The 24,717-nt window shown below is 38.3% G+C and overlaps 1 protein-coding gene and 1 pseudogene across 1 annotated transcript; both read right to left on the bottom strand.

Annotated features, from left to right (window-relative positions):
- The window catches only part of LOC107661064 (ras-related protein Rab-33A-like), a 2,119-nt pseudogene extending 665 nt beyond the window's left edge, over positions 1 to 1,454 (bottom strand).
- A 956-nt stretch (positions 1,455 to 2,410) lies between these two features.
- Positions 2,411 to 15,207, bottom strand: LOC107661053 (matrix-remodeling-associated protein 5). Its single transcript, XM_016450489.1, has 7 exons — positions 15,139 to 15,207; positions 13,248 to 13,474; positions 12,536 to 12,665; positions 11,998 to 12,388; positions 8,417 to 11,701; positions 6,850 to 7,753; positions 2,411 to 4,829 (listed from the first exon to the last, which is right to left on the bottom strand). The coding sequence occupies exons 2-7, from the start codon at positions 13,433 to 13,435 to the stop codon at positions 2,921 to 2,923; spliced, it is 6,807 nt and encodes a 2,268-aa protein (XP_016305975.1). The 5' UTR covers positions 13,436 to 13,474; positions 15,139 to 15,207; the 3' UTR covers positions 2,411 to 2,920.
- Between the last annotated feature and the right edge of the window lie 9,510 nt (positions 15,208 to 24,717).

The raw sequence follows: 24,717 nt of genomic DNA, 5'->3' as shown, positions 1-24,717 counted from the left end.
CATGCTCTTCCGAAAGCGCTCCTGGCCCGCTGTGTCCCATACTTGCACCTGTCAATGTAGAAACAAGACAAACAACACATTTCAATGTTGGAGAGAAGTTAAAATGAGAAAACTGATGCATCAGAAAGAAATGGATTAGAAGGTCAATAAATAAATCTGCTTTGGACATCTTTAAAAAGCCATGTTTAAATTCAGGCTGTGATGTTAAATCCAAATAACTATGTGTCACTAGGGTTGCAAAAAGGTGGAACATTTCCAGTAAATTTAGGAAACATTCCAGAAATTTTGGAAGCTTTCCAGGATTTTTTGGGATATTCCAGGGATTTTTGGAAAGTTTCATGAAATTTTCCAACCCTATGTGTCACAGCTTTGAATTTTACTTGTATATAAAGAAACATTGATATTTTTTTGTTTTTAACAGATTATATATTAAAGGGTTAAATCAACTCAACTGACTGAATTCAAATCACATTCACACACAGATTATATATATATAAACAAATAAATAATGTGTTATCTATATAATGTCATATTATGCTCTTTTCACCAGTCTATTATATTGTGTTGTATGAATACTAACACATTAAAATATAAGACTATTGGACTATTAGTTTCTAGATCGTCTAAGCTAGTCAAAACAGTTCATAAGCTTTTGAAAACCAGTTTGGACCAGGTAATAGACATCTTAGACCAAGAAAAATTCAACTATCCACATTATGACACCTATTTTGATTTGTCTTAAAAGAAACTAACGTTACGCCTCTGATGCATCATGCGATCAGAAAGAGTAATTCATGTGATTACTCGTAATGTAAACATTGAGCTTCCTCGCGATGCTGCTGTCTGTCACACTTCCACTGAAACACACAAAATACAACCGTGATACAACGAGATATCGGCCTGGTCGTGACGAGACCAACCCCAACAATAAATCCCACCTTTATTTTCTCGCCCTCGATCTCCACGGCTTTCTCCCTGAAATCCACGCCGATGGTGGCTTCAGTCTTACAGGGGAAGGCTCCGCCGGTGAAGCGGAAGGCTAAACAGGTCTTGCCCACATTTGAGTCCCCGATGACAATGATTTTAAAAATCCGCGTCTGCACACTGTGATCTAGAGACGTGCTCAAGTCTAGAGACGACGTGAGGTTGGCATGGCGTGAGTTGGCAGTTCCTTCTCTGCTTTCTGGGAATTCATTTGCCATCACGGTGAAATGATGTACCGAGCCTGGTGTTCACTGGTCCGGCGGTGATGATGGTGGTGGTGATGGGGGAAGGGAAGGGATGGCAGATCCACTCCCTTTGCAGATGCAGAGTTCACATAGACTGACAAGTGTATGCCGACTGATTTGGTACTCTTAACGCAATTAAAAGTAGGCTAGTTAAAAAAGAATAGATGAAAAATAAATTGTACTTTACTTTTGTATCGAATAACGGTGACAACATGGTTGCACTGGTTAAATTTAAAGGGATAGTTCACCCCAAAATGAAATTCTGTCTTTATTTACTCTAATGTTGACTTGTTTGCTAGTATTGCAGTGGAATACGAAAGGAAAAACACCCACAAAAATGTAAGCACCAAAAGAAAAAAAAAGAAAAATAAACAATTGTTAATAAACAGTAAGAGTAAGCTACATAGACATAATGTGTATAAAATAGTTTTAGATAGCTTGGTCTTAGAAGAAGTTCATTAGAGATGTTTTAATTCATATTGTGATTTTTTTTCTATGGGGATACACAAATGCTATGCTATGCATATTGCTTAATTAAGTATTGTGGTGTCTTGTATTTAAAATGAAGCAGGCCTACACCCCAAATTCCAAAATGAATGTATGACCTTTTGTTTGTCTAGTAATATTGTGCAATTGTGATATTTATTAAATGGTATATTTCAAAAGACAATTAATATTCAGTAATATTATATATTATACACTATACGATGAAAACAAAATTCAGGAATTGAGCTGGATAATGACATTAACTTTGCGATATCAACACTGTTATTGAACTGAATTGAATCAACACTGAAATTACTTGAGCCTAATAATGATACTATTGCCTTCTGTAGAGCTGATTTGCATCTGAATGGAATTTGTTTTATAAGTGATGCACTTTGCAACTAACAGTTATTGAACTGAATTAAAACAACATTACACTAAATCGAGCTTCATAATGACACTATTGCCTTCCATAAAGCTGCTTTCATTATTAATGTTGTTTCATAATTGATGATAAGTCGTTTCATAATTGATTAATTTTACAACATTACTATTTTCCTGGTTTTGTTAGGTTCCCATTATTGTGAAGCTGCTTGAACAATCTCTATTGTATAAAGCACTGTACAAATAAATGTGATTTGACATGATATTAAAGACTAAAGACCAGAAATCAAATATTATTATTTATTTGCCCAGTGTGGCAGTAAGTGTCTTACATACTGTGTTCTTGTCTTATTTATTTGGACAACTACCACAATGCCAACAGTTGTACCATACAAGGCCTCGTTCTTTTCTGACAAGGCTATTTTGTTCTAATGCACTGAAGAATGCAAGAAATTCAACAGATAGAACCTATCAGACAAATCACAGACATTCTGGAATGTTTTATGTGCAATTTATGTTAAAAAAAAGTATGTAAAAATGATTCTGTTTAAACTGTGGAATATATAAATATGTACAAACCAATAATTTCATAAATTAAATATAGAATACTAAAGAAATCTTATCCTCGGGTCAGTTATTGGGCAGATCCAAAGACAACAATCCATGGCTATTCACAAAAAACTATTAAGGAAAACTGCTATTTAACAACATTGTTGGGGGTATTTTAAGTGCATTGGTGCACTTTTAAAGTATGATTTATGTTTTTAAAGAAAGGTTCCCATTTAGTGTTCTTAATGACCTGATGGATTTCTGTCTATTGCTCAGATCACTTGAAGGTATGTTGCTTTGAAGTCTGTTCCCAAGGCATTTCTAGCATTACATTTGTAAATCCCTGAGTTCATGAGGCCTGGGTCCTGTATGACCAAATTTCCCTCCTCTGTCATGCGAATTCCACCCTGTGCTGTGAAGCGACTATTGGGTACAAGCGTGGTACGTCCAGGCAGAGTCCAAGAAATGTCTGGTTTGGGTATGCCAGCAGCTATACAGTTCAGAATCACAGGAGACCCCCTGTTAACTCTGGTTATTGAAGGTGGAGCATGAGTGATTTGAGGTGGAAACACCATAATGCTTACTGGATATGACAATGTTGAGGATCCAAAGGTGTTTGTGGCTTTGCAGGTATACGTTCCTCTATCAAATTTGGATGTTTCTTTTACCTGAAGTGTGCCGTTAGATAAATATGTTACTCTTCCAATAACTTGGGGCTTGTCTAAGACCAGGCCATTTGGAAGAGTCCAGGTAATTTTTGCCTGTGGCCAACCATCAGCATTGCATGGCATATTTAGTGTCTGTCCAAATGAAATCTTCATTGTTGAAGCTGTACTTCTAATTTGAGGCTTCTGTCCAGGTTCTAAAGCATAGCGCTTTTCTGCTTGTCCAGCTACATTTTTAGCCAGGCACCGATACACACCTTTGTCAATGACACCTGGCTGCGTAATGTGTAAAGTCCCATTTCCCAGGTAGTGAATGAACCGCCGAAGTTTCATGCCTGGAGTCAGTGCCGTTCCATTGGGTAGAATCCATAGAAACTCTGGCTTTGGTTTTCCTGTAGCACGACACTCCAAAGATATGTCATCACCATCTGCTTTGAGAGGAAGAACCTCTATGTTTGGCACTGGAAAGCTTGGCTTCTCAGCAAGTGATGCAACTTCGAGGTCAACTGCTAGACTTGCTTCCCCTAAGTAATTCTTGGCTATGCACAGAAACCGACCTTCATCAGTCTTTCGGATGCCCCTCAATTCAAGAGTGCCATTCCTGTGGACTTGGAACCTACCTCCCAAATATGGAGTGGGTAGAGACATGCCGTAAGGTGTGGTCCAGGTGATCTGTGGTTCAGGCTTACCTTCTGCGTTGCAATCTAGCAGCAAGGTCTGGTAATACACTGCTAAACGTTTGTTCTCTGATCGCCCACTGTGTCCATTGATTTGTGGGCCTTTAACCTCAACTAGAAGGTTCACGTTCTTGATGTTATCTCCGGCTGGGTTCCGTGCAACACAGGCATACTTTCCCTGGTCAGCCAAAGTCAGTTTTTTAATGATCAGAGTCCCATCATTTAGGATTTGGTATTTGACCGAAGATGAGGGTATTATCTCATTCCTTGGTGAGATCCAGATGATCGTAGCTGATAGCACACCTGTAGCATCACACTTCATTTGGGCTGATTGCCCGAAAGGTGCCCACATGGATACCTGCTCTTTAGAAGTTATTTGGGGTGAGTTTGGCATGACTTGGACACTTACTTTCATTGCATCTTCCCCCAGGGTGTTCTTAGCATAGCATGTATAATTGCCTTCATCCTTCTTTCCCATTTGTTGCAACAAAAGCGTTCCATTCCCAAAGATGATATAGCGCCGGTTACGGGTTCCGCTGTCATCCGACTGGAGGGCATTGTTGATCATGGTGCCATCTGGGAGGCTCCACGAAACCTCAGGGTCTGGAAGGCCAGAAGCTACACAGTCCACCAGGAAGTTGTCTCCATTAGCAACTCTTTTATGTTGTGCCCCAGTGTTCTCTATCTTTGGTGGCCTCATGAGAACCTCTACTTGGAACAGCTCCATGTCCTCACCATTTGGTCTTTGATACATGCACAGATAATTGCCTCCATCTTTCTCAGTCAGTCTCAGAATTCTCAGAGTGCCATTGGGGAAAGCAGTGATGTGTCTTTGTGGACTGAAAACAAAAAGAGAGAAATTGTTTACATCTTTTTATGACAGCTGTACTATTTCATAGTAATTAACAATGATAGGATAAAAGAGCTCATAGAATTCTTCTTAAGATAGCTGCACACTGTGCAATTTATTTTCCATGTCCTTTCAAAGGTTGCTTGTCCGACTGTATAAGAGACAAGTGAGACCTTTCATAAAAAAAGCAGACTGTGTGACATGTTTTTTTAGATTATGTGATATCCCTTACGCAAAAATAAGTATAATATAGTGTTAATAATTACAATATATTGAATAATACATATAAAATAAATAATGTAATATATTTCTTAAATTCAATAATTATTTACAATATATATTTCATATATAGCTAGTCGCCAATAGCACAAGAACACTTACATGTACTAAAGTATTTAGGAAAGAGTCTATCACTGTGCTGAAGAGTGCACAGCCATTACTTTTTAAAAGAAGCAACATACTTATAGTCTTAATGGTGTTCGGCCAATCGTCATCCTAACCACAGGCTCTACTCTATAGAGTATATACAGTGGGTACGGAAAGTATTCAGACCCCCTTAAATTTTTCACTCTTTGTTATATTGCAGCCATTTGCTAAAATCATTTAAGTTAATTTTTTTTCCTCATTAATGTACACACAGCATATAATATCGATTTATATTTCACAGTATATTCCCATATATTTTTGTTTCGTAAGGGTAGTTTCCATTTATGGAAATGTAATATTATGTAATATACTGCATTATATTTTGCAGTATATTCCCATATATTTTTGTTTCGAAAGGGATACTGTACATCTTAGCCTACATCTTAGCTACAGTCTTTTACAGTCCATTTTCATTTTTTAATTGAAAATAATAATAAAAATAATAATTAAGTTAAGAAACAGGATGTAGAATTGCAATGTGAATTTGAATGTAAGGCAGCACAATTAAAATGAAATCCAAATAAATTAATATTTCTGTTATTTTAAATAGTAAAGCAAGTTTGTCAAGACAAACTTTGAATGTGTTGACAAAAGGTTTAAAGGTTTTTAAAAAGCCTTGAGTTTTAAAGAGTTATAGGTCCTACAGAACAAGAGACGAGAAAGCTAAAGGGTATTTGTGGAATACTCATAGTTCAGAGCAGTATAGACAAACTGGTTTACACACGCTTTACTAACGTCTCTCTTTCACAAACACACACATACACACACACACACATTGATTTTGTAGGCGTAATGGTAGGACTACGAGGAAATTTCCCCATAAAATATGTTTAAGTTGTTATACCAGTAGCCTATCAATTTATGTCCTCATAAATCACATAAACACACATCATCATCATCATCATCATCATCATCAGTGGCTGTGTTGCTATTGCTTCTTCATTAAATTATTGTTGTAGCTGAAGTCACACTGCAGGATTATGAACCAATATTTAACATTTGTGAACAATTTAATTTTGATACATTGTAGTTCTAGACGTAATAATGAATGCCTAATGTTAAATTTATTTGTTATCTAACTGCTTTAAGTAGCCTGTTGTATAGATGACTAAGCACCAGAATTCCTAGCGATGGCTCTGCCAAGCATATGAAGTAGACAAATTGCCCTTGCGTCTCGCTCAGTTACTGTATTGTCTGGATCAGCGGGGTTTGTTTGGGTTTTCCAGTCTGAGACAGACTGCTTGTTTAATCTACACCATATATTGTGTGAATTACACAAGTGATGAAGTTGGCTTGCTGTGAGTTTGAGAGTGTATGGCAGACTGCATGGTGTGAACAGTGAGAACCAATAATTGCCTAAAAGAGAAAAGTTAAGCTATCTTATTAAAGGAAAAATGACAATAAAGCTGTGACGGCTTGACTTAAATAAACCCTCTGTATGGGATGCTTCAAAGGGGAAACAAGCTCCCACATTAATAAGCAGAAAAACTCTTTATTATTTTATTTAAAAGAAATTGTCAAATTCTAGCTAGATAGAGCACTTACATACGTTTAGCTTGTCTTTAAAAGCATTAAATATGTACCTGTACTGATGTTCCAGAATGATTTTAGATGGTAGTCTCCAGACTGTGCCTCTGTTGGAACCTACAGACTCTGGACAATGCAGGAAAACTGTGGATCCATATGTTGCTGTGACACTATGTTGCTGATATAGGCCTTTCCAGGGGCCTGGAGCCTCTTGCCTAATATCCATCTGCACCGTTCTTTTAGCAAAGCCCACTGGATTGGTTGCTGAGCACTCATACCTCCCTGAATCACTGGGATTGACGTTCTTTATATAAAGCGTACCATTCGGGAAAATAAATATCCGACTTCCAATAAACTGTGTGGGCTTCATTTGTGAACCATCAGGGAGAACCCACTTAATTAGAGGGAATGGCTCTCCTTTAGGAGTGCAATCCACATATATGTTTCTTCCAGCATTCATAAATATAGTCTCATGTGAAACCTCAACAATTATTGGAGGTAGAGCAGCAACACGAATGTGGTAAGTGAGCGTATCAGCTCCTGCTGCATTGCTGGCAATGCACTTATAATCACCTTTATTAGAAAAGTCTGCTGAATGAATACTCAGTGTTCCGTTTGGAAAAAGAGATACTCTTCGGTCAAGGGTACCAATGTCTCGCACAAATGTCCTGTCTGGAAGTATCCATGAAATCTGAACTTCTGGTTTACCCACCGCAATACAGTCCAAGCTGACTGAGTTTCCCAAAAACACTGAAACATCTCTGGCCCTTGAACTCATGATTTTTGGAGGCTGAGTCTGGACAACGAGGGTAACTACAATGCGGTCTGAACCAAATTTGTTTTGAGCTGTGCAAAGGTATTGGCCTCTGTCTTGCAGCTGGACATTCTTAATCACAAAAGTACCATTTGAAAGGACCTCAAATCTTTGTCCAAGTTTTGTGTTGGTCTGAATTGTTGCACCTGTAAAAGAATTGAAAAAAAGTAAATACATCAGTAGACTTATCAAATAATGTCAAAAATTATTGAACTGTTTGACTCTTTCTAAAACAAACAGCACAGTTGGGGTATGTCCCATATGTTTTGATTTGAATTATGTATATCTCTCACAATGGGGTCTTTCAGCTTTTTTTGTAGCTGTTAGTGAGCTGTTAGATTAACCTCTAGGACAATACAAATGCATCTGTTATAATTTAACTAAAATGTACCTGTATGACTTGATCCAATTTATGTCAAACATGTAAGTGTTGTATATACAATTTCTCATTACAAGTATTACTGATTGCAGCCTTTCAACCACTATTTCAAACACAAAATTACTGTTTCCTTTTATACAATGATTATTTCTGTCATCATATAGCTGCAGCTAATATAATAATTACGATAAGCTGATAATTTGGCTTCAGTTGCACTCCAGAGTCACTCAGAAAATAGAAAATTGCATGCAGGCCCTCATAAAGAGAATAATAATGTAATAATCATGAAACATTTTTTTTTTTCACTTATAAAGCATGATAGCAGTGTTTGATAACTATCTAAGGTAAACTGGGAGTGGGCGCTCTAAAAAAGGTTATCATCCTCCATTCAGACAGATGCATCCGTAAAAGTTATGTAGCGAAGAATCACCTGTTGAAACTTTGGTCCATGAAACAATAGGTTTGGGGTCACCAGATGATCTACAGGACAAGAGCACATCTGTCTCTGCTAAAGCAGATATAGTAATGGATTCAGTTGTTGTGATCCTGGGTTTGGCGCCATTGCCCATCAGGTTTGGAAAGGGAATGGCAGTGCTCAATTTCTTTGCTCCAAACTGACTGTAGTGCCAGCGACTGCCATATGGTACGCTAGCTGTGAAGGTTGGTTTATTTGTATATGCTAGGATGGATGGGGGAGTCACAGGCTTGTAGATGATTGGGATATTTGGAGCTTGGTGAGGCTGTGGGGTGGGACGATATGTCCTTGGCTTAGAAGTGACAAGCTTTCCCATCTGGGCTAGTCGATATGCATCAAGCTGTGACTGTCTATATCTGTTTCTGAGCCTGTTGAAAAGTAAGTGGTCACGTACACGAGATGAGCTGACATGTGGAGCTATGGTCCTCGCAACGGAAGCTGTCACTGACCCCGAAATATAAGTTGTGGGCTTTGCTGTTTGAGCAGTGATTTCAGGCCGATTGGTGGCCCCTGCACCCCTGCCTCCTGTTTGTAGGAAATACCATGTTTTATCTTGGGAGTGGTGGTGCTTTGAGCTATGAACTGTGGGCCAGAAGGGAAACTGATTGTAGGGATGGGGTGTAACTGAGATTTGTTTTTTTGGTGTAGACTTTTGGATTAACCAGGGGTGGATAGGTACTCCTTCAGGATGCATTGCCCAGTTGTAAACTCTCTGCTGGTCCACATTAGTTAAAGTTGGTTTCTCAGTCACATGTGCTATTTTTGTCTCTGGAGGATTTATGTAGCTGATTTGAAGATTAGGGATGGCAGTTGCCGAAATCTGCCTTGTCTTATCCTCATTTGCCTGGCTATTAGTTCTCAAGATGATCTCTCTGTTTTCATGTCCATACCTGTTGATTTGTTTGGGTGTAGCACGTGTAGCAGGAACTGCTTCATTTTCTTGCAGAGATGTTGTACTTACAAGCTGAACTGACTCAATGTGTTTTGTTTTGCTTTCAAGTTCATTCAAGTTCTCATCTTTTCTGAACATTGTTATAGGCACTTTAAGAGGGTCCTCTGTGACTGCCATGGCAAAGCGTTCGGTTACTGGGTAATGTGCAGGGGAAACTTCTAAAGTCATTGAAGCTGTGACATCTTTGTTTTGGACTTGAGTATAAGAGTTGGTGGTCATTGCTACACTACTTTTAGGTATCAGTGTCTTGACTGGAGAGTGAGTGAATGGCACTGCTGTAGAGGGAGCTAGGGTGAAATTTGGTCTCTTTGGACGTGGTCTACGTGAAGGAGGCCTACGCTGCCTATATGGGAATCTTCGTCTTTGGTTCCAGATGGAATTATTGTTAGCCCTTATTTTCTCTTCTATTGTCTGTCTGTCTACCTGTTTTACCAGCTGAGTCTCATGTTCAGGTACCGTTGTTGAGTCTATGTGTTCTAAAGTCAAATATGAAATGTTATAATCACTTGTCTTGTCTTTTAATTTTTCTCCCTGTGTTTCTTGTACATGCTCATTGAGGGGTGGTGGTTCCAGCTGTTTCGTATTGAAATGTTGGATGCTTGAACTTGCGCTGGTACTGCTAGCTGTAACATCTGTTTTAATAATTTTAAAGGTATCAGCCAACAAAGTTTTGGTGGTTGTAATCAGTGAAGACTCAGTCACTGTTTTTGTCATTTCTAGGTGCGCCGTAACTGGTGACATGGTTGAGAGTTTAGCGTTAGTTTTTGCAAGAATCTGCTCCCAGCGGCCGGGATCAAGCTCTTTGACAGAGTTATTAGATTTTCTCACACTCTCTTTGATTTTCTTTCCTTTTGAATTTTGTCGGACGTGTTTTCCATCGACCCTCTGAGGTGTGAGTTTAGCAGTTGGTCTTTTGATTTCTTCATATCCTGACCCTTCACTGTCCTCATTTTCAAAAAGCAGTAATTCACCCATCGATACCGTAACACCTCTTTGTGCGTCTTCCTTTTTACCAGTAACATCAATTAGATGAGACAACATATCAGCCCCATAGAGGTTAGCTGCTAAACAACTATACTCTCCGGCATCCTCGTAAGTCACTTTTTTGATGATCAAAGTGTTGTTCTGCGATACATACACCCTTCCTTTCATGTCTGACGCTTTAAAAATCTGATTGTTTGGTAGGAACCATCTTGTCTCAATTGGATGAGGAGAAGTTACTAAACAGGGAAGACTAAGAGTGTCCCCATTCTCCACAGATATCTTCTTTCCATTTAAATCACTGGGACTTAAGAGACGCATCCTGACTGTGAGTCTATAGGTGACGATGTCCACATTAGTGTCAGTCCTCACAAAGCAATGATACAGTCCAGAGTCTGCAATACTTGTGTTTTTGATTACTAGTCTGTAATTCTCCAGCCTTAATTTATGGGAATCAGTTTGATCCACTGTTGTTAAGTCTGGAAGCATCCACTCCACAGGCTGATGCCCCGAGCTTAGCACGCTGCAATCCAGACTGACTTCAGAGTGTTCTAGCACTGACTGGATTCTCCCCAGGGCTCCTCTTTGGATCATAGCCCAGGAGGAGACTACATCCTCCTCATCCCCTCTTCCAATGATGTGCTTTGATATAAAAGTGGAGAAGTTCAGCACCAGTTTTTTAGTTGTTGTTTTGCGCCGGTTCAGCTGAAGGGTGACCCTTGGCTGTAAAAGCCAGGCTGGTTCAGCCATTAAGTGTCCTTTAAGCTCTGTAAAATATGGTGATTCCTCATGTGAGGCTTGAGAGTACTGAAAAGTCACCTTTGAAGAATTCCCAAGTCTGGTTCCCCGTTCCAAAATGGCTGGGCTCTCGTAGTAGTAGGCAACCAACCTCCACAGGTTCTGAAGAGCGTCTCTATCGATCTCACACTCCAGAAGTGTCCGTAGAGTCACATTTACAGCAATCTCATCTGTTCTCCTCACTGGCTCCCACACCATGGAGGTGTCTTCAACAGGACGTGTTACATTACAAGCCACGTGTGCCCGATTCCCATGACTGTCAGAGAGAATGAATGTCAGATGGCCAAGAGGACGCTCCAGGTCCTTGATGTAGCGGGCATCTGGCTCCTGATTTTCCCACATGCTACTCTCCCCAATTTTAAGTGGGGATTGAAGGGAGGGTTGGTCACAGGTGAGCTGGCTGGTTGAAAGCTGCAAGATCTGGCTGTTGTTCAAAGGCTTTGGTGAGGCACATGCAGCACAGTTGCCAGCATCTCCAGATTCACGGTCCTTTTTGCACTTAATAACTCCTGTAAAGAGAGGGATAGAGAATGTAAATAATAATAATAATAAAAAAACCTTTGCTTTCCTTGTAGTTATTTGCAGTCAGTGGAGTCAGTTGTGCTCTTTCAACCTTAAATGTAATGTAACAATACAATGCATCTAGGACAGTGATGATAAATGTAACAATTTTGAATAAATGATATATAGAACTTCACATATAGTGTTTATACATTTGTGTGCAATGGGATTTTATTCATTGCCATTACAAAACAATCTGAGTGAGTGGTGCAAAGTTTGGAAAATACAATCAAAGAACTTTCACCCTCATGATTTTTGTCCCACTCCAACAACCAATGTAAGTGGCAGTCACAGGCCCAGGGGTTTCCATGTAGAGAGAGGACTTCTAGCCTGTCTAAGTGCTGCAGAGTTCCAGGCAGCAGGTATTCTAGTTGGTTGTCTGCCAGGTGCAGATGCCGCAGTCCTGAGCTCCAAAATGTACCCAGGACTGAGACAGTAATAAATGTGTGAGAGTGGAGGTCCTGCAGTCGGTTCCCCTCCAGTTGCAATAGCTTTAATGATGTGAGTCCAGTAAATGAAAAAGGCTCAATGAAGTCAATGAGGTTGTGGTCTAAATGAAGCCGTACAAGGCTGGTCAAGCCCTCGAACAAGCCGGGGTCAACTCTTTTGAGTTTGTTGTAGCTCAACTTGAGTATCTGTGCCAATAAAGAACATCAATTATACCCCAATGCAATTTCAAAGTCATGTATCTTAACTATTTATAGAAAATTAGAGACACAAAGATGCTACAGTACAGTAGATGAGTATAATGTGTTTAATGTGCATCTCATATGAACTTATACCTGGAGGGAACGGAGGTGGTAAAAGGATCCGGAAGAGACAGAGGAGATATCGTTTCCATGGAGCATGAGCATTTCCAATTGCCGCAGGTTTGCAAAATCTGAAGACCCAACCGTGCCAATGCTGTTATAGCTTTACAGTAAGCAAAGATAGTTGCGAAAAAAAATGTTAGCTTAAAACATATCAAATCAATTACCCTCTAATTTTGTGAGATGCAGAGTAATCAGCACCAATTTTGGGTATCATTTACTTAATTTTACTCAGTAAACATGCATGTTCAATGGAGCTAAAAAGGACATAATTGAATGCCATGTCTTTTACCCAACTGGTGTTTTGGTGATTTTTAGGTGCTGTATGAAGTCAGCTCTCCTCTAGTTCCAACATTAACCACAGGTGTAGCTCAGCACATTAAAGTGATAGTTCACCCAAACATAAAACGTGACTTTCTTTCTTCTGTGGAACAAAAAAGAAGATATTTTGAAAAATGTTGGTTCCAAAAAGTTCTGGTTACCATTGACTTCCATTGTATGGGCAACAGTCATTTCTATTTCTAAAAAAAAAAAAAAAAAAATGTTCTTTTGTGTTCCACAGAAAAAAGTCATACAGTTTTGGAACAACATGACCTATTCACAACCACAATGTGTCAAAATACTTTTTTCCCTTCATTTTAAGTCGTAAGTATCATATTCTAAAGACAACAACACAGTATCCTACCCTAGGTTGAGTCTCTCAGTGTCCTTGGGTAGGTTTTGTGGGGCAGAGGGTAGGTGACGGAAGGTACAGTGCACCTCTTTAGGGCTGGGGCAACTGCAGGACCTCGGACACGCATAGAGGCATGAGGGCAAGATGAACAGCAGGCAAGATGCCAACATTAAGAGAGCAGGTACACCCACTGGAGCCATGTCCCTCTCATGCCATTATCTGATTTAGGAACGGTGTGACTGCAAAGCAGAGTTTTACATTGCATACAATGTAAACAATTTGTTGATACAGCAATCAGTCTGCAATTTTTACTTGCATAAGCTAAAAATAATTTACAGTAAAAAGCAAGCAAATCACTGAACATTTGAATTGATGTTGAATGTCTCATATAAGCTTTTTTTGGATGTCATGTGACACTACTTCTGAAGTATGATGACTCATCAACCTCTGAAAGTTGTGCACATGCCTGACTCGCACACATAACTTATTGCAACATATTGTTAGTCTGTCATGATTTTTTTAACCACCGATGTCTCTTTGAGAGGATAATTCTAATTCAAGAAACATATTACATATCAATTTAGTTGATACATGTTACACATTTAAAGCAATCCATTATAAGAAAAACACTGTGCAAGTACATATTTTCACCAAATAATTTTTTTTACTATTAATCTGTAGACACTGTGATGTAATTCAACTAAATACTGTATGATTACTGCACATATTTATGAATATTTAGTGTTTTGTACATACAGCAATTATATTGTTATTTTTTAAGTGTAGTATCTCTCCTCCGCCACAGAGCTGCTGAGCCCACACAAAATAAATCATTGCTCAAGTGTTTGTCTCAGGAAGAGCATTGCATGAGTTTCCTACCACAAGCGGGGAACTCATCCACAGCTTAATTACACAAACTACATTTAAGAGGAAGAAGACAATTGCTGCACTTCCTAAATACAAGAATATTTGGATTCCAAGGCACAGAAAGATGGTTAGGCCCCTGTTTTGCATTTTTATTACTTTTCCTTTCTGCCAGCTTAGGTTGCTCATATCTGTTGTTTAGTGCAGTGCGGCCAAAAGGTGAAACGTCAGGCATGATTTATTCATCTGACAGAGGCCCGATAATGACCCATGATGACTCAGACCATTTTGGACAATTTTATTCCCACTGCATTCCTGTCTCTTTCATGCTGTTTGCAACATCGGCCTGTAAATAAACCAAGCAATTTAAATCCAGTATTTTCTGTTTTGGTATTTTAATCCATTATTATTAACAGAATTTCACAGAAAACTACTTACACGCCACCTCTAAACGTATGTTATACATTCATATTTCTCTTTCCTGTAGAAAAATTCTAGTGGCAGCTTATGCAATAAAGCACAATAATAAGTTTCCAATATCTTGCAAAGGAAAGGGTCTCTAGTAATATAAACATTTTATACAAATTAGTTCTGTTTTGACCCTTGAGGGCATAATTTATGTTAAAATGAATTCAAATTGATCTTTGGTGGCTTGAATTACTGTAGAATACTGGCTGATGATTGCCCTGGACCTCAGACGGAGATTTACTTCACTTTTAAAATATTAACTGAATTCATACATAATTATATCAAAGATATTTTAAGATCATCAAACCTCAACACTTCTTTTGAAGTTAGCTTCTGCTCAGGGTTCAGTTCTGTTTAAGTCAAAATTTATGTGAATTTATTTGAATAGGATACATTTGAGATCAACTCAGGTCCTAATGACCAAGGGGAACTACAGTGAACTTTTTAATATGCACTGGAATATTTATGAGCAAGAAAGTTCAGAAGAAAAAAAAATGGCATGCTATTTCTGATAATTAGATGCTGAGACAGATCTCAACTTGAGTATCTTGGAACAAATATTGCGTCTTACCTCAAGATTCCTGTTGAGAAAACGTTACAGGTGAAGACGAAGTGTGTAATTGTTTGCAGATGACTCGCAAACGTTCCGTATTTTGTTTATCCCTGTACTTGACTGAGCAAGAACTGTTGGGAACTCCGAGTGATGGAGGCTTATCTGAGTAAGTCAGACTCCAGGAGCAGCAGTCAACTACATCTGGAGAAGTGCTTAACTCCCACCTACACTCCTCCTCTGAGCTGGCCTGTACAGGGGGAGGGAATGCTGAGAGACCTGGCTTACATCCATCCCCTCTCTTCCTCCATTACCTGCACTGTAGCTGAAGCTGTTTCTTTCTTGATGTTTCTCTTTTTTTCTTCTGCCTGCCCTTTGCTCTCTTTTAACACCACTCATCTCTTACTGTTCTGTTTTCTCATTTTTAAACACATTGATGGGTTCATGCATATGCACACACATGCTCACCTAAGTGTCTCACTCACACTCCTACTCTGTTTCAGACATTCACGTTCTGTTTATCATTTCCCCCTCTGCTCTGTCTCCAGCTGTTGTTCCGTGAACTTTTAAAAGGCCACAAGAGCTTATTTTCTGAAGCATAATTATTGCATGAGAGACTAATTGCCAGTGACAAAACTATTGTTTGCAAAATATTAATCAAATCAATTAGTCATAAAATAATTTAATTGGAAAAAGTAACACAAAAGTTCACTGTCAAAAAAGCACAATATAATTGTGCTCATATGGCAACCTTGAGTAAATATGTTTCTCTATTAAAGGAATGAAAGCTTGTAGTTTCAAAACTAGCATGTTTTTTGTTTTTGCAAACTGAAGGACACATCTAATTGTTTTTCTTTGGTTGTCAACAGCATCTGTGTCATACTGTCATATGCCACAGAAAATAATTTTACTTGTCCCTCAGTAATGCATTTACAATGGAAGATCATATTTTATTAATTATATTAAGTGCTATATTAATTCTTCTATACAAATATGTGTATTAATCAGTTTACAAAGGCTATTTTAGTGGCATGACTTCTGATTTAGATGCATGAACTATTGCACATAATTGGAGTGGAGTTTTTCTTTCACTTTCTGGCATTACTTTAAAATGTGAAAGTTGCTGGATTTACATTATTATGGCAGGAGACAAGGTTAGTAAATAAGGGATGATTTATGTACAGTGCACTGGTCAATAATGCGGCAAATATCTGACTGTACATACAGTACAACTCAGCAATTAAAAAACACAAATAAAACCATTAAATAGTGATTCGAGAGTACTTTTTATAAATAGCCCACTACAATGCACAAAACAATCTGCCTAGCGATAAGATTAACACTGCGACAATATTACAGTAATGCACTGAAGTCGTCTGAGGTCATTTTCACTACAACTGATAACTGTGTGAGACACAAGATGGTGCCAACTGCAGTTGTAAGAAATAAAAGAGAGTGAATTTGGACACTAAGTGCAGCAAAAGTGCTGCGGATGTCAGCTTCTGACAAGACGTGGGAATTTTCAACACTTGAACCCACCTCTAAACATAACCGTCACTATGGGGCATAAACAAATCATCTATAAACCTGAGAATGAGATTATATGAATTCATGCGAATTAACCATCAATGTGCCAAAATGAGATTGTGTTGGTATTAGGGGTGATTTTGGATACAGGCCGAGTGTAGTATGAGAGAAGTAAAAGTATGGGTGGTTTCAGTTACCCGGATGAGTGGACTGATAAACAGCATTGCCTTTGACAACAGGGACTATTAGGAAAAATATGACCGTGATTGACCAGAGGGCAAAAACAAACAGAGGGCTGAAATGCACACAGGATAACAAGAAACTGAACAAGACAGAGGTGATCATAACCATGGCAACAATCAAGGCATGGGGAAAACAATAAACATACACTAACAAATGAAAAGTACTAAAGAAAATCAAACTAAAGGTTACATTTCCAGAGAGCTGTGCAACAATTAACCAATTTTATCCCTCCGGTTTCTTGTCATGTTAAAGTCTTGTGGCTTTATTTCAGAAACAGTATGTTTTATGATGTTTAACCAAGTGCAGTTCATTTCCCCTTAGATAAATTGTAAGTGCATTACTGTACACATGTCTTTTTTGCTTGCTTTTACAAACTGTTGGACAAGTCAGATTTGCTTTGTAATCATAGAGTTTAACTTGTACTGAACCTGGAACAATTTATTGCCAAGCCATATAAATTACCACACAAAATGACAGGTAGCAGTTATCTCACGGGTCCTATTAAACAGGTCCTAAACTGCTAGACCAAGCATACCTTAACTGAAACCCCATATCCCCTTGTATAAAGGAGAAGATCTCAGATTAATCTATCTATCTATCTATCTATCACCATACTAATACTCCACATTAACACTACACAAACCTGTGCTAGCAGTGCACAAACAATACATTGTCAGCCCAATCCTGTCAGTTTGTGCCCATCAATAAGGCTGCATTCCTCCCTTTCTCGCACCCTCTGAGGCGCATATGGATCCTTCATTTTGCTTTCTTTTCACGATCCCCCCCCTCTCTCTCTGCTGTCCTCCAACAGCGGGAGGAAATGCATGCTTTTCATCATTCCAGCCTAGTCTCTAAGCCACAGCTGGCAAATTAATTTAGGTGCCTTCTACACTGCAGCTCAGAGTCGCATTTGAACGCAGAGCATGGAGCCAAAACAATCAAATAGTCGAGGGAAACCTTGAGAAACCTTTACCTGAGGACACACAGAGCATTTGAACACACTGTCTGCCTCCTGAATAGGCTAATGAGATGCCCAAAATCACAATAGGGCCTCCTATCCCCAAACAGAAAAAGAGTCATAACATAACAAAGTATAGTATACATGGAACAAGTTGGTCTTTTGTGATAAAGCATTGCTTAATACTGTAATTGACATTTTCCATTGTTATGGCACACTAAACGGGCTCGTTTTGGCACTTTAAATAATGTTAAACACCAAAGAAATGTTAATTATCAAGCTTAGGAGGTGAATGCGAGCACTCAATAAAGCATATGGTCTGTGAGCACTCTCACTTTACAAAAATAAGCTTCTGTTACATTTCCCACGGCATTCTTCTCAGCACTGGCAAATAGCTTTAAGCCTCAATATTAATACTTCTAAAATACTTCAAGAGTAATCACAGCTGTGCCAAGTGGGGTCCACTAAGTTCTTCTATGGCATAGTCTACTTACTGGGTCTGGAGAGGTGGCCCATAAATAAAAATAGGAAATTTAGTGAAGGCCCTGAGATTAACTTACAGGGCCTAAGAAATTTGTATTAATCTCAAGTTTCAGTTAACTCTGGAAGTATTTGTGAAATGAAAAAGCATTCTGGAAGAGGTTACATAAAACAATGCAATGGTAAATGTGTGTTATTTTTTATTTTAATAAGAACAGCTTGAAGCGCCCTGTTGGTGGCTGGAGAAGGGGCTTTGCATAATATCTCATTATACAACTCATTATACGCCAGAATAGAGGCAAAGAGCACTGAGAAATTCAATCACAGCTTAGTCAACCCCCTGAAAACATACTATTTTGAGCGCAAATGTGTGATTGGTGGTACACACTTTTGTCGGCTGGAAATGTGGTGATATAACTAAGCTTTTTCTGCATTTCTTAAAATTCTATATTTCGATTTTCAGTGACAAAAGGTTTCAGAAACATTTTTTTCCCTTTATTTATAGAAATTATAGTTTCAATCATCTTGCTCAACTAATTTTTGGGCGAGATTTGTCTAATATGACAAATCTGTGACAAAAGGGCCCTTGAATATGCAATGGATTTGCATTCATTCAGCAATGTTTATGCTACAGACATGAAGGATAGCTGAAATCAAATGGCTGATGAGAGTAGGGGCTTGACATTAATCACTCATACAGACAGATTTCGAGTCACTTTTGTTGTATGAACAGGACAATTTGAGAGTTACAACCAATAGTAAATATGGTTGTCAGTCATAAACACTGACTGTGTGAACGTAGCTGTACTTGAGTAGGGGAAATATGCAATTTTGAATCATTCATAAACCACACAACACAAAACTAGCAGTTTAAATGTAAGTTTTATAAAAGCAAGCATTCTGCTTCCTTGTTACTCCAAACTTCTTAGTCGTCAATAACAACTTTTTAGTCATTGACAAAAGCTAGAAATGGCAGATTCTGAATCCTTGGCATAAGAAAGTAGGTCCACACATGAGAAATAGGTGCACAGAGGGGCTTTTAGGACAAATCCTTGTTGTTTCCTCTTTTATTTACATACATGTGCCTTGAGCTGTTGTATAACCAGTGTTGCTAGTAATAGTTGTGTTATGGACATATGTCAGCATGACTATGATTACCTTGTGATACAGCATCATTGATCATTACATACTGTAGGTTTATTAGTATGGGTTAGCAGATATTAACATACTGGGACATTGAGAGGTTAGCGCCAAGATAACTTTGAGATTTCGGTATGTGATTTGTGGTGTAGGCAGACAGCGTGGGCAGCAGGCATTGAGCCAAGTAGCCTCTGGCTGCCACCAAACACAGAACTCAGATTTCTCCAGGCTTCTCTGCTCATTAACCGGGCTGAACATGATACCAATGAGTGCCTGAAATCCTAACAAACCAGAGATATGGCTCAACAGATCACGGATATATATTATTTCCCTGAGGAAGCTGACTGTATTTGTGCTGAAGGCTTTCTAATGTGCTGGATAAAGTTCACTGTGTGTAATCAAGTGTCTTTCTGCCTTGGCTCTCTCATGTACACTGTTATTAGTGCTGGGTTTGCGTTCTAGAACCAGTCAGTTATATGTATCCTCTGGTCTTTAAAGCTCTTTGAGTCAGAATCAATATTACTTAATTTAATACGGTGATTATTGTTTAGAGAATTGCCTGGATGGAACACATGTGTTAGCTTTGATCATAACAAATAACAAATGAGTCTTAGATTTGGAGATTGCTATACAGTATGTTAAAAGCTGTCCAAAGAAATTGAAGGAAAAGTTCACCAACATTTCTGTCAATATTTAATCACCCTTATGTTGGTCAAAACCTGTATGACTTCAGAAGAACATCATTTGAGCATATGAAAATCAATCAATCAATCAATCAATCAATCAATCAACCAACCAACCAACCAACCAACCAATCAATCAATCAATCAATCAGTCAAACCACCAATCAATGTAGTGTGTGTGTGCTATATAAATATAATTTGACAAATACTACTGTTGTTGTGTCACCAGATGTTGTTTTAAGAAAAGCTTTTAAGAGAATGTAGTTGTTTAAGATTCAAACATGCATTATTTGCAAAGAAAGTGCCTTTTAAAAAATTTGCTTTAACATTTTTGGAGATGTGGGCGGACATTTAAACTAATGTTTTATTATCAGCGTGAGACTGAGCTGAAGAATGAAAGCTGTATTAGATGCAGGTAATCACTCGCTCAGTCCATATTTCTTTAATGCATTGCTCTACATAATAAATGAAGCTTTTAACGTTAATGATGCAACTCAGTGATTGTTACTAGTTCTAAAGTGACATTTTTGAATTAGTAACGGAGGCTTGGGCTCATCTGTTAAACTGTCAGCTTGAGAATTGAATCTGTGGCAGAAGGAAGTAGTTCAACCCAGATGAGGGTCCTTTTTAAAGATGCCCCGTTGTTGTTTCTTATTTATTTACACACTTGTGGCATCAAACTGTTGTATAAATGCCATATCGCACTCAGAGTCATGCGATATCTCTATATCAGCACGGTTTTGATCACTTTGGCCTTGTGCCTGCGGCCAAATCATACCAGTGCTGATATGCATGACTATGAGTGTGATATTGCTCATATATCAATAACTGATGCCATTATTAATGGATTTGGGAAGTTAAGACTAAACTATCTCAGTCTATGAGTCTACCCTTGTTTTTACTCTATGCCTTGTCACCTTGTCTACAGCCAACCCCCGATTATTATTTTTGGTATAATCCCACTGTTTTAGATGTAATTTCTTGTTATTAAAATGCATCTATTAAAGGTTCTTGAAGACATAAGAGACCAGGTTGTTGAGGGCTAGCCAAGAACATAGAAATAATGGTCCTGTTTTGAATAAAAGTGAGGAGACCCTTGGAAGAGTGCAATTATTTCCTGTTTGTTTGGCTGCAAGTTAAGTTAATGTTAGTTAGTGCCTCTCCCTTGATAAACAGTATTTAGTCACACACTGCTAATAACTTGAAATTGCGACCAGATGTGTGATTTCCTCAGAGCCACGACCTTTATTACTGCAATAAAAAAAACAGACTATTTTGAGATTACTTGAATCATTTTCATATCTACTGGCTGTTTTAGTCATTATCAAAAGTAGTAATAATACAGCTTGTTACTTCCTGTAATAACGGCAGCCAATTATTTCATCTCTGTTCCAAATTACCCAAATGGATTCAATAAAGCATCCCACGGCTTCTAATATTCCTATTTATTTACTTTTCACTTTGCAATTATAATTAGGTCTAATGAAAGTGCAAGGACTTGCGTCAGATTCTGATTTGAAAAACCTTAGTCCTCATCCAGAAGGTACTGAAAAGACCTCCAGGGCCTGCTTGCACGAGACACCTTTCATTTATGTCTGAGGTCTCACTTATCACCAGCAGTAGAGAATCAAGAGTTTAATAAACGAATTAGACCAGAGATTGCTGGACAACATTATTGGAAGAGACAGACTCCGAGGTTTGTCAGGACTCTGGAGTTGATGGCTTAGCTCTGGGCAATAAGCACTGATAATTCACTAGCTTCTCACTGAGGACCATCCATTACTCTCCTACCAGACGCTCATTAATTTCCATAGAAGCGATGCATCATCAATTCTGTCTTCTCTCAAGTGTGTGGCAAGTTCATTTACAACCTGTAGAAGTGTGGAAGGGGAAACTTCTCCAAGAGGTTGATGGAAACATCAAGCGGTATTTATAGCTATCCAAACAAAGGGAAGGTGTATTAATGGCAATGTTTTGAGCAATTCTGTGCGATAAAGAAGATGGAAGAACGTCCTGAAGGGAGGCCAAATTGCTTGAATGCTTTGGTTAATATTTGTTTGCAGAAGACACATGAAGACTTGAGAATGAATGCTTTTGTGTTTTACTGGGCTTAATTTCTCTCCATCTTTTACCCCCTTCTTACAGATTTACTTTGTTTTCAATAAATCCCAAACGATGGTGATTTTGCTATGTCTATTAAACCTTTGAAATCACAATCACATCGGAATATTTAAACCTGCTTTTGCGCAGCCGCTAATCCAGAGAGAGCAGCGCTCATCATGTAAAGCTTTGTTTGAAACAGCTTCACAAACAGTCTAATTACACAGTAGGCTACATTTCTTTGTTGCAAACATTAAATAATAACGAAAGTATCGATAAAAGTTTAAAGTCCGGATGTAGACTCTGATGTTGCGGGAGGCGCGATCAAAATGGGTCTTACATTATTCCAGCAGATGGCGAACAGTGAGTATTAAATGTATTTGATGTCTGAATCATTCATTTAAGAGATTCAAAATGAAACAAGTCTTCATTTATTTAATGTATTTGATGTCTGAATCATTCATTCAAGAGATTCAAAACGAAACAAGTCTTCATTTATCTTCATTTATTTAATTCTATTTTTACATAATTAGGCTAATTCGTTTAAATTAATACATATTTTTAAATAGACTAATTTACTATAACATTAATAAGACATTTTGTCAGAAACTCAAGTAAATTACATATTTCAGTTTGGTTGTCTGATTTGTTTTCAGAATCGTGGAATAATCATAGTTTAAAAATACATAGGCTAATATATGTGGCAACTAACTAATACCATTAGTAGGTAATATATTTATTATTTTATAGGTAATATTACTACTGTTTCTAATATTAAAATTAGTTCTGCTACCCAGTCCCCCCAAAAACCCCCTTCTTTTGGTTCGTTCCGTGATCCATGGTAGGAACGATGCACGAACAAGATGGCTGTCACTAATCACAAGGGAACTAGTGGATGGATTATGAGGAAACAAGGTCAAAGAAGGTTATTGTAGTGCTGCTTGAGTGCGGTAAACTCAGCCCTCATTAGTGTAGAGTGGAGTTGGTATTGCATTTAGTAGAGTTCTAGTTTTTTAACTGTTTTTATTAATAACCTTTGTTTTTATGCTCTTAAAATAAACTGCTTTAAATAAACACCTTTTTGGATGCCAACATCGCTCCCATGTTGACATCTTGGTGTGAATCTTCCTTGTGACTGCTTGGGTTGCGGTCACACGTTCTTATTTCAGTGCTGTTGAAAAATGTACTGAATATGTACTGTTAATACTTTCAGTTCAATTGCACAAGTTAAAAAGAGTAAACTTAATCTGTGTGGACCACCAAGGTTAATGGTGGAAATAACAACCACTGAGGTTTATGCAACACCAATGTTGTGACTTATTAACATACAAATAAAAAGTTCCTAAAATGGCCTCACGATCACGCAACTCACATATCTCATTTGCTGCAACATACAGTGGGTACGGAAAGTATTCAGACCCCCTTCAATTAATCTGCAAAAATGTCAACGATTCTGTGTTTTTCTGTCAATATGGGGTGCTGTGTGTACATTAATGAGGAAAAAAAATTAACTTAAATGATTTTAGCAAATGGCTGCAATATACCAAAGAGTGAAAAATGTAAGGGGGTCTGAATACTTTCCGTACCCACTGTACATTAGCCCAGATTCAACAAGGTGGTTTGGTTCCTCTCTTGAAGAACTGTGGAAATGGAAATATGTATAACAAAGACCAGCTGCTGGTTCTTCTCTCCTGGCCAGTGGACCCCAGCCAGGAGGACAACTCTTGGCATGATAAGTCTGGACAGCTGGGGTGATCTGTCGAGCATTTCCAAAAGAACATAATCCATGGTCTGATGAGGCTGCTGGGCTGTCATGCTCTTCCCATCATTACTGCCTGTAAATCTCTCTGTGATCTGGGTCCTGTAACTCAGGCTCTCCATGCATGCATACATACTCTAACTTTGTGTACTCTAAATTTTGGGTCCTTAGTTGAGAATATTGCCAAAAAGCCAGCCAAGTTCACTTAAATACAATAATTTTTGCTGAATAAAAACAGCTTTCCATCTGTCGGTTTTGATAGCTCATTCATCAGCTGTGCAGTGTTTCCACAGTTTTATTGCAGAGAGCGAAGGATCAAGGACAGATGGAGTTACTTGCATAGAAATTAAATCCAGTGACATTTTTTTATAAGGAATTATTCAAAGCACAGATTTTTCAAGCATTAAAAACAGTGGCAACATAATTCTAGATCATTGCGGTGATTGCGAATGACGTAACCGAAGCAGGAAGGAAACATTAATTGTTACGTTTGTGTCATACAATTGAGCAGACTTAATACTCTATAAAGTAATCATGCATGAATTTATCAAACCCAGAAAACAAAAACAGACCAAGAACCTCTCGCCACATTTTAGTATGTCTTTCATGCCAAGGCCTCCAGGTCCCGAGGGAAGAAAACCCTCGCCTTGTTCCCATGCCTCAGTAGGTGTGCCAACAGGTGTTGCCCTGCATACGACACTTCATCACTT

The sequence above is a fragment of the Sinocyclocheilus anshuiensis genome, unplaced genomic scaffold (assembly GCF_001515605.1).
Source record: "Sinocyclocheilus anshuiensis isolate Anshui unplaced genomic scaffold, SAMN03320099.WGS_v1.1 scaffold2039, whole genome shotgun sequence".
In the NCBI taxonomy this organism is placed as follows: Eukaryota; Metazoa; Chordata; class Actinopteri; order Cypriniformes; family Cyprinidae; genus Sinocyclocheilus; species Sinocyclocheilus anshuiensis.
The sequence above is the reverse complement of the archived record's forward strand: the minus strand, read 5'-3'. Positions and strand labels throughout refer to the sequence as shown.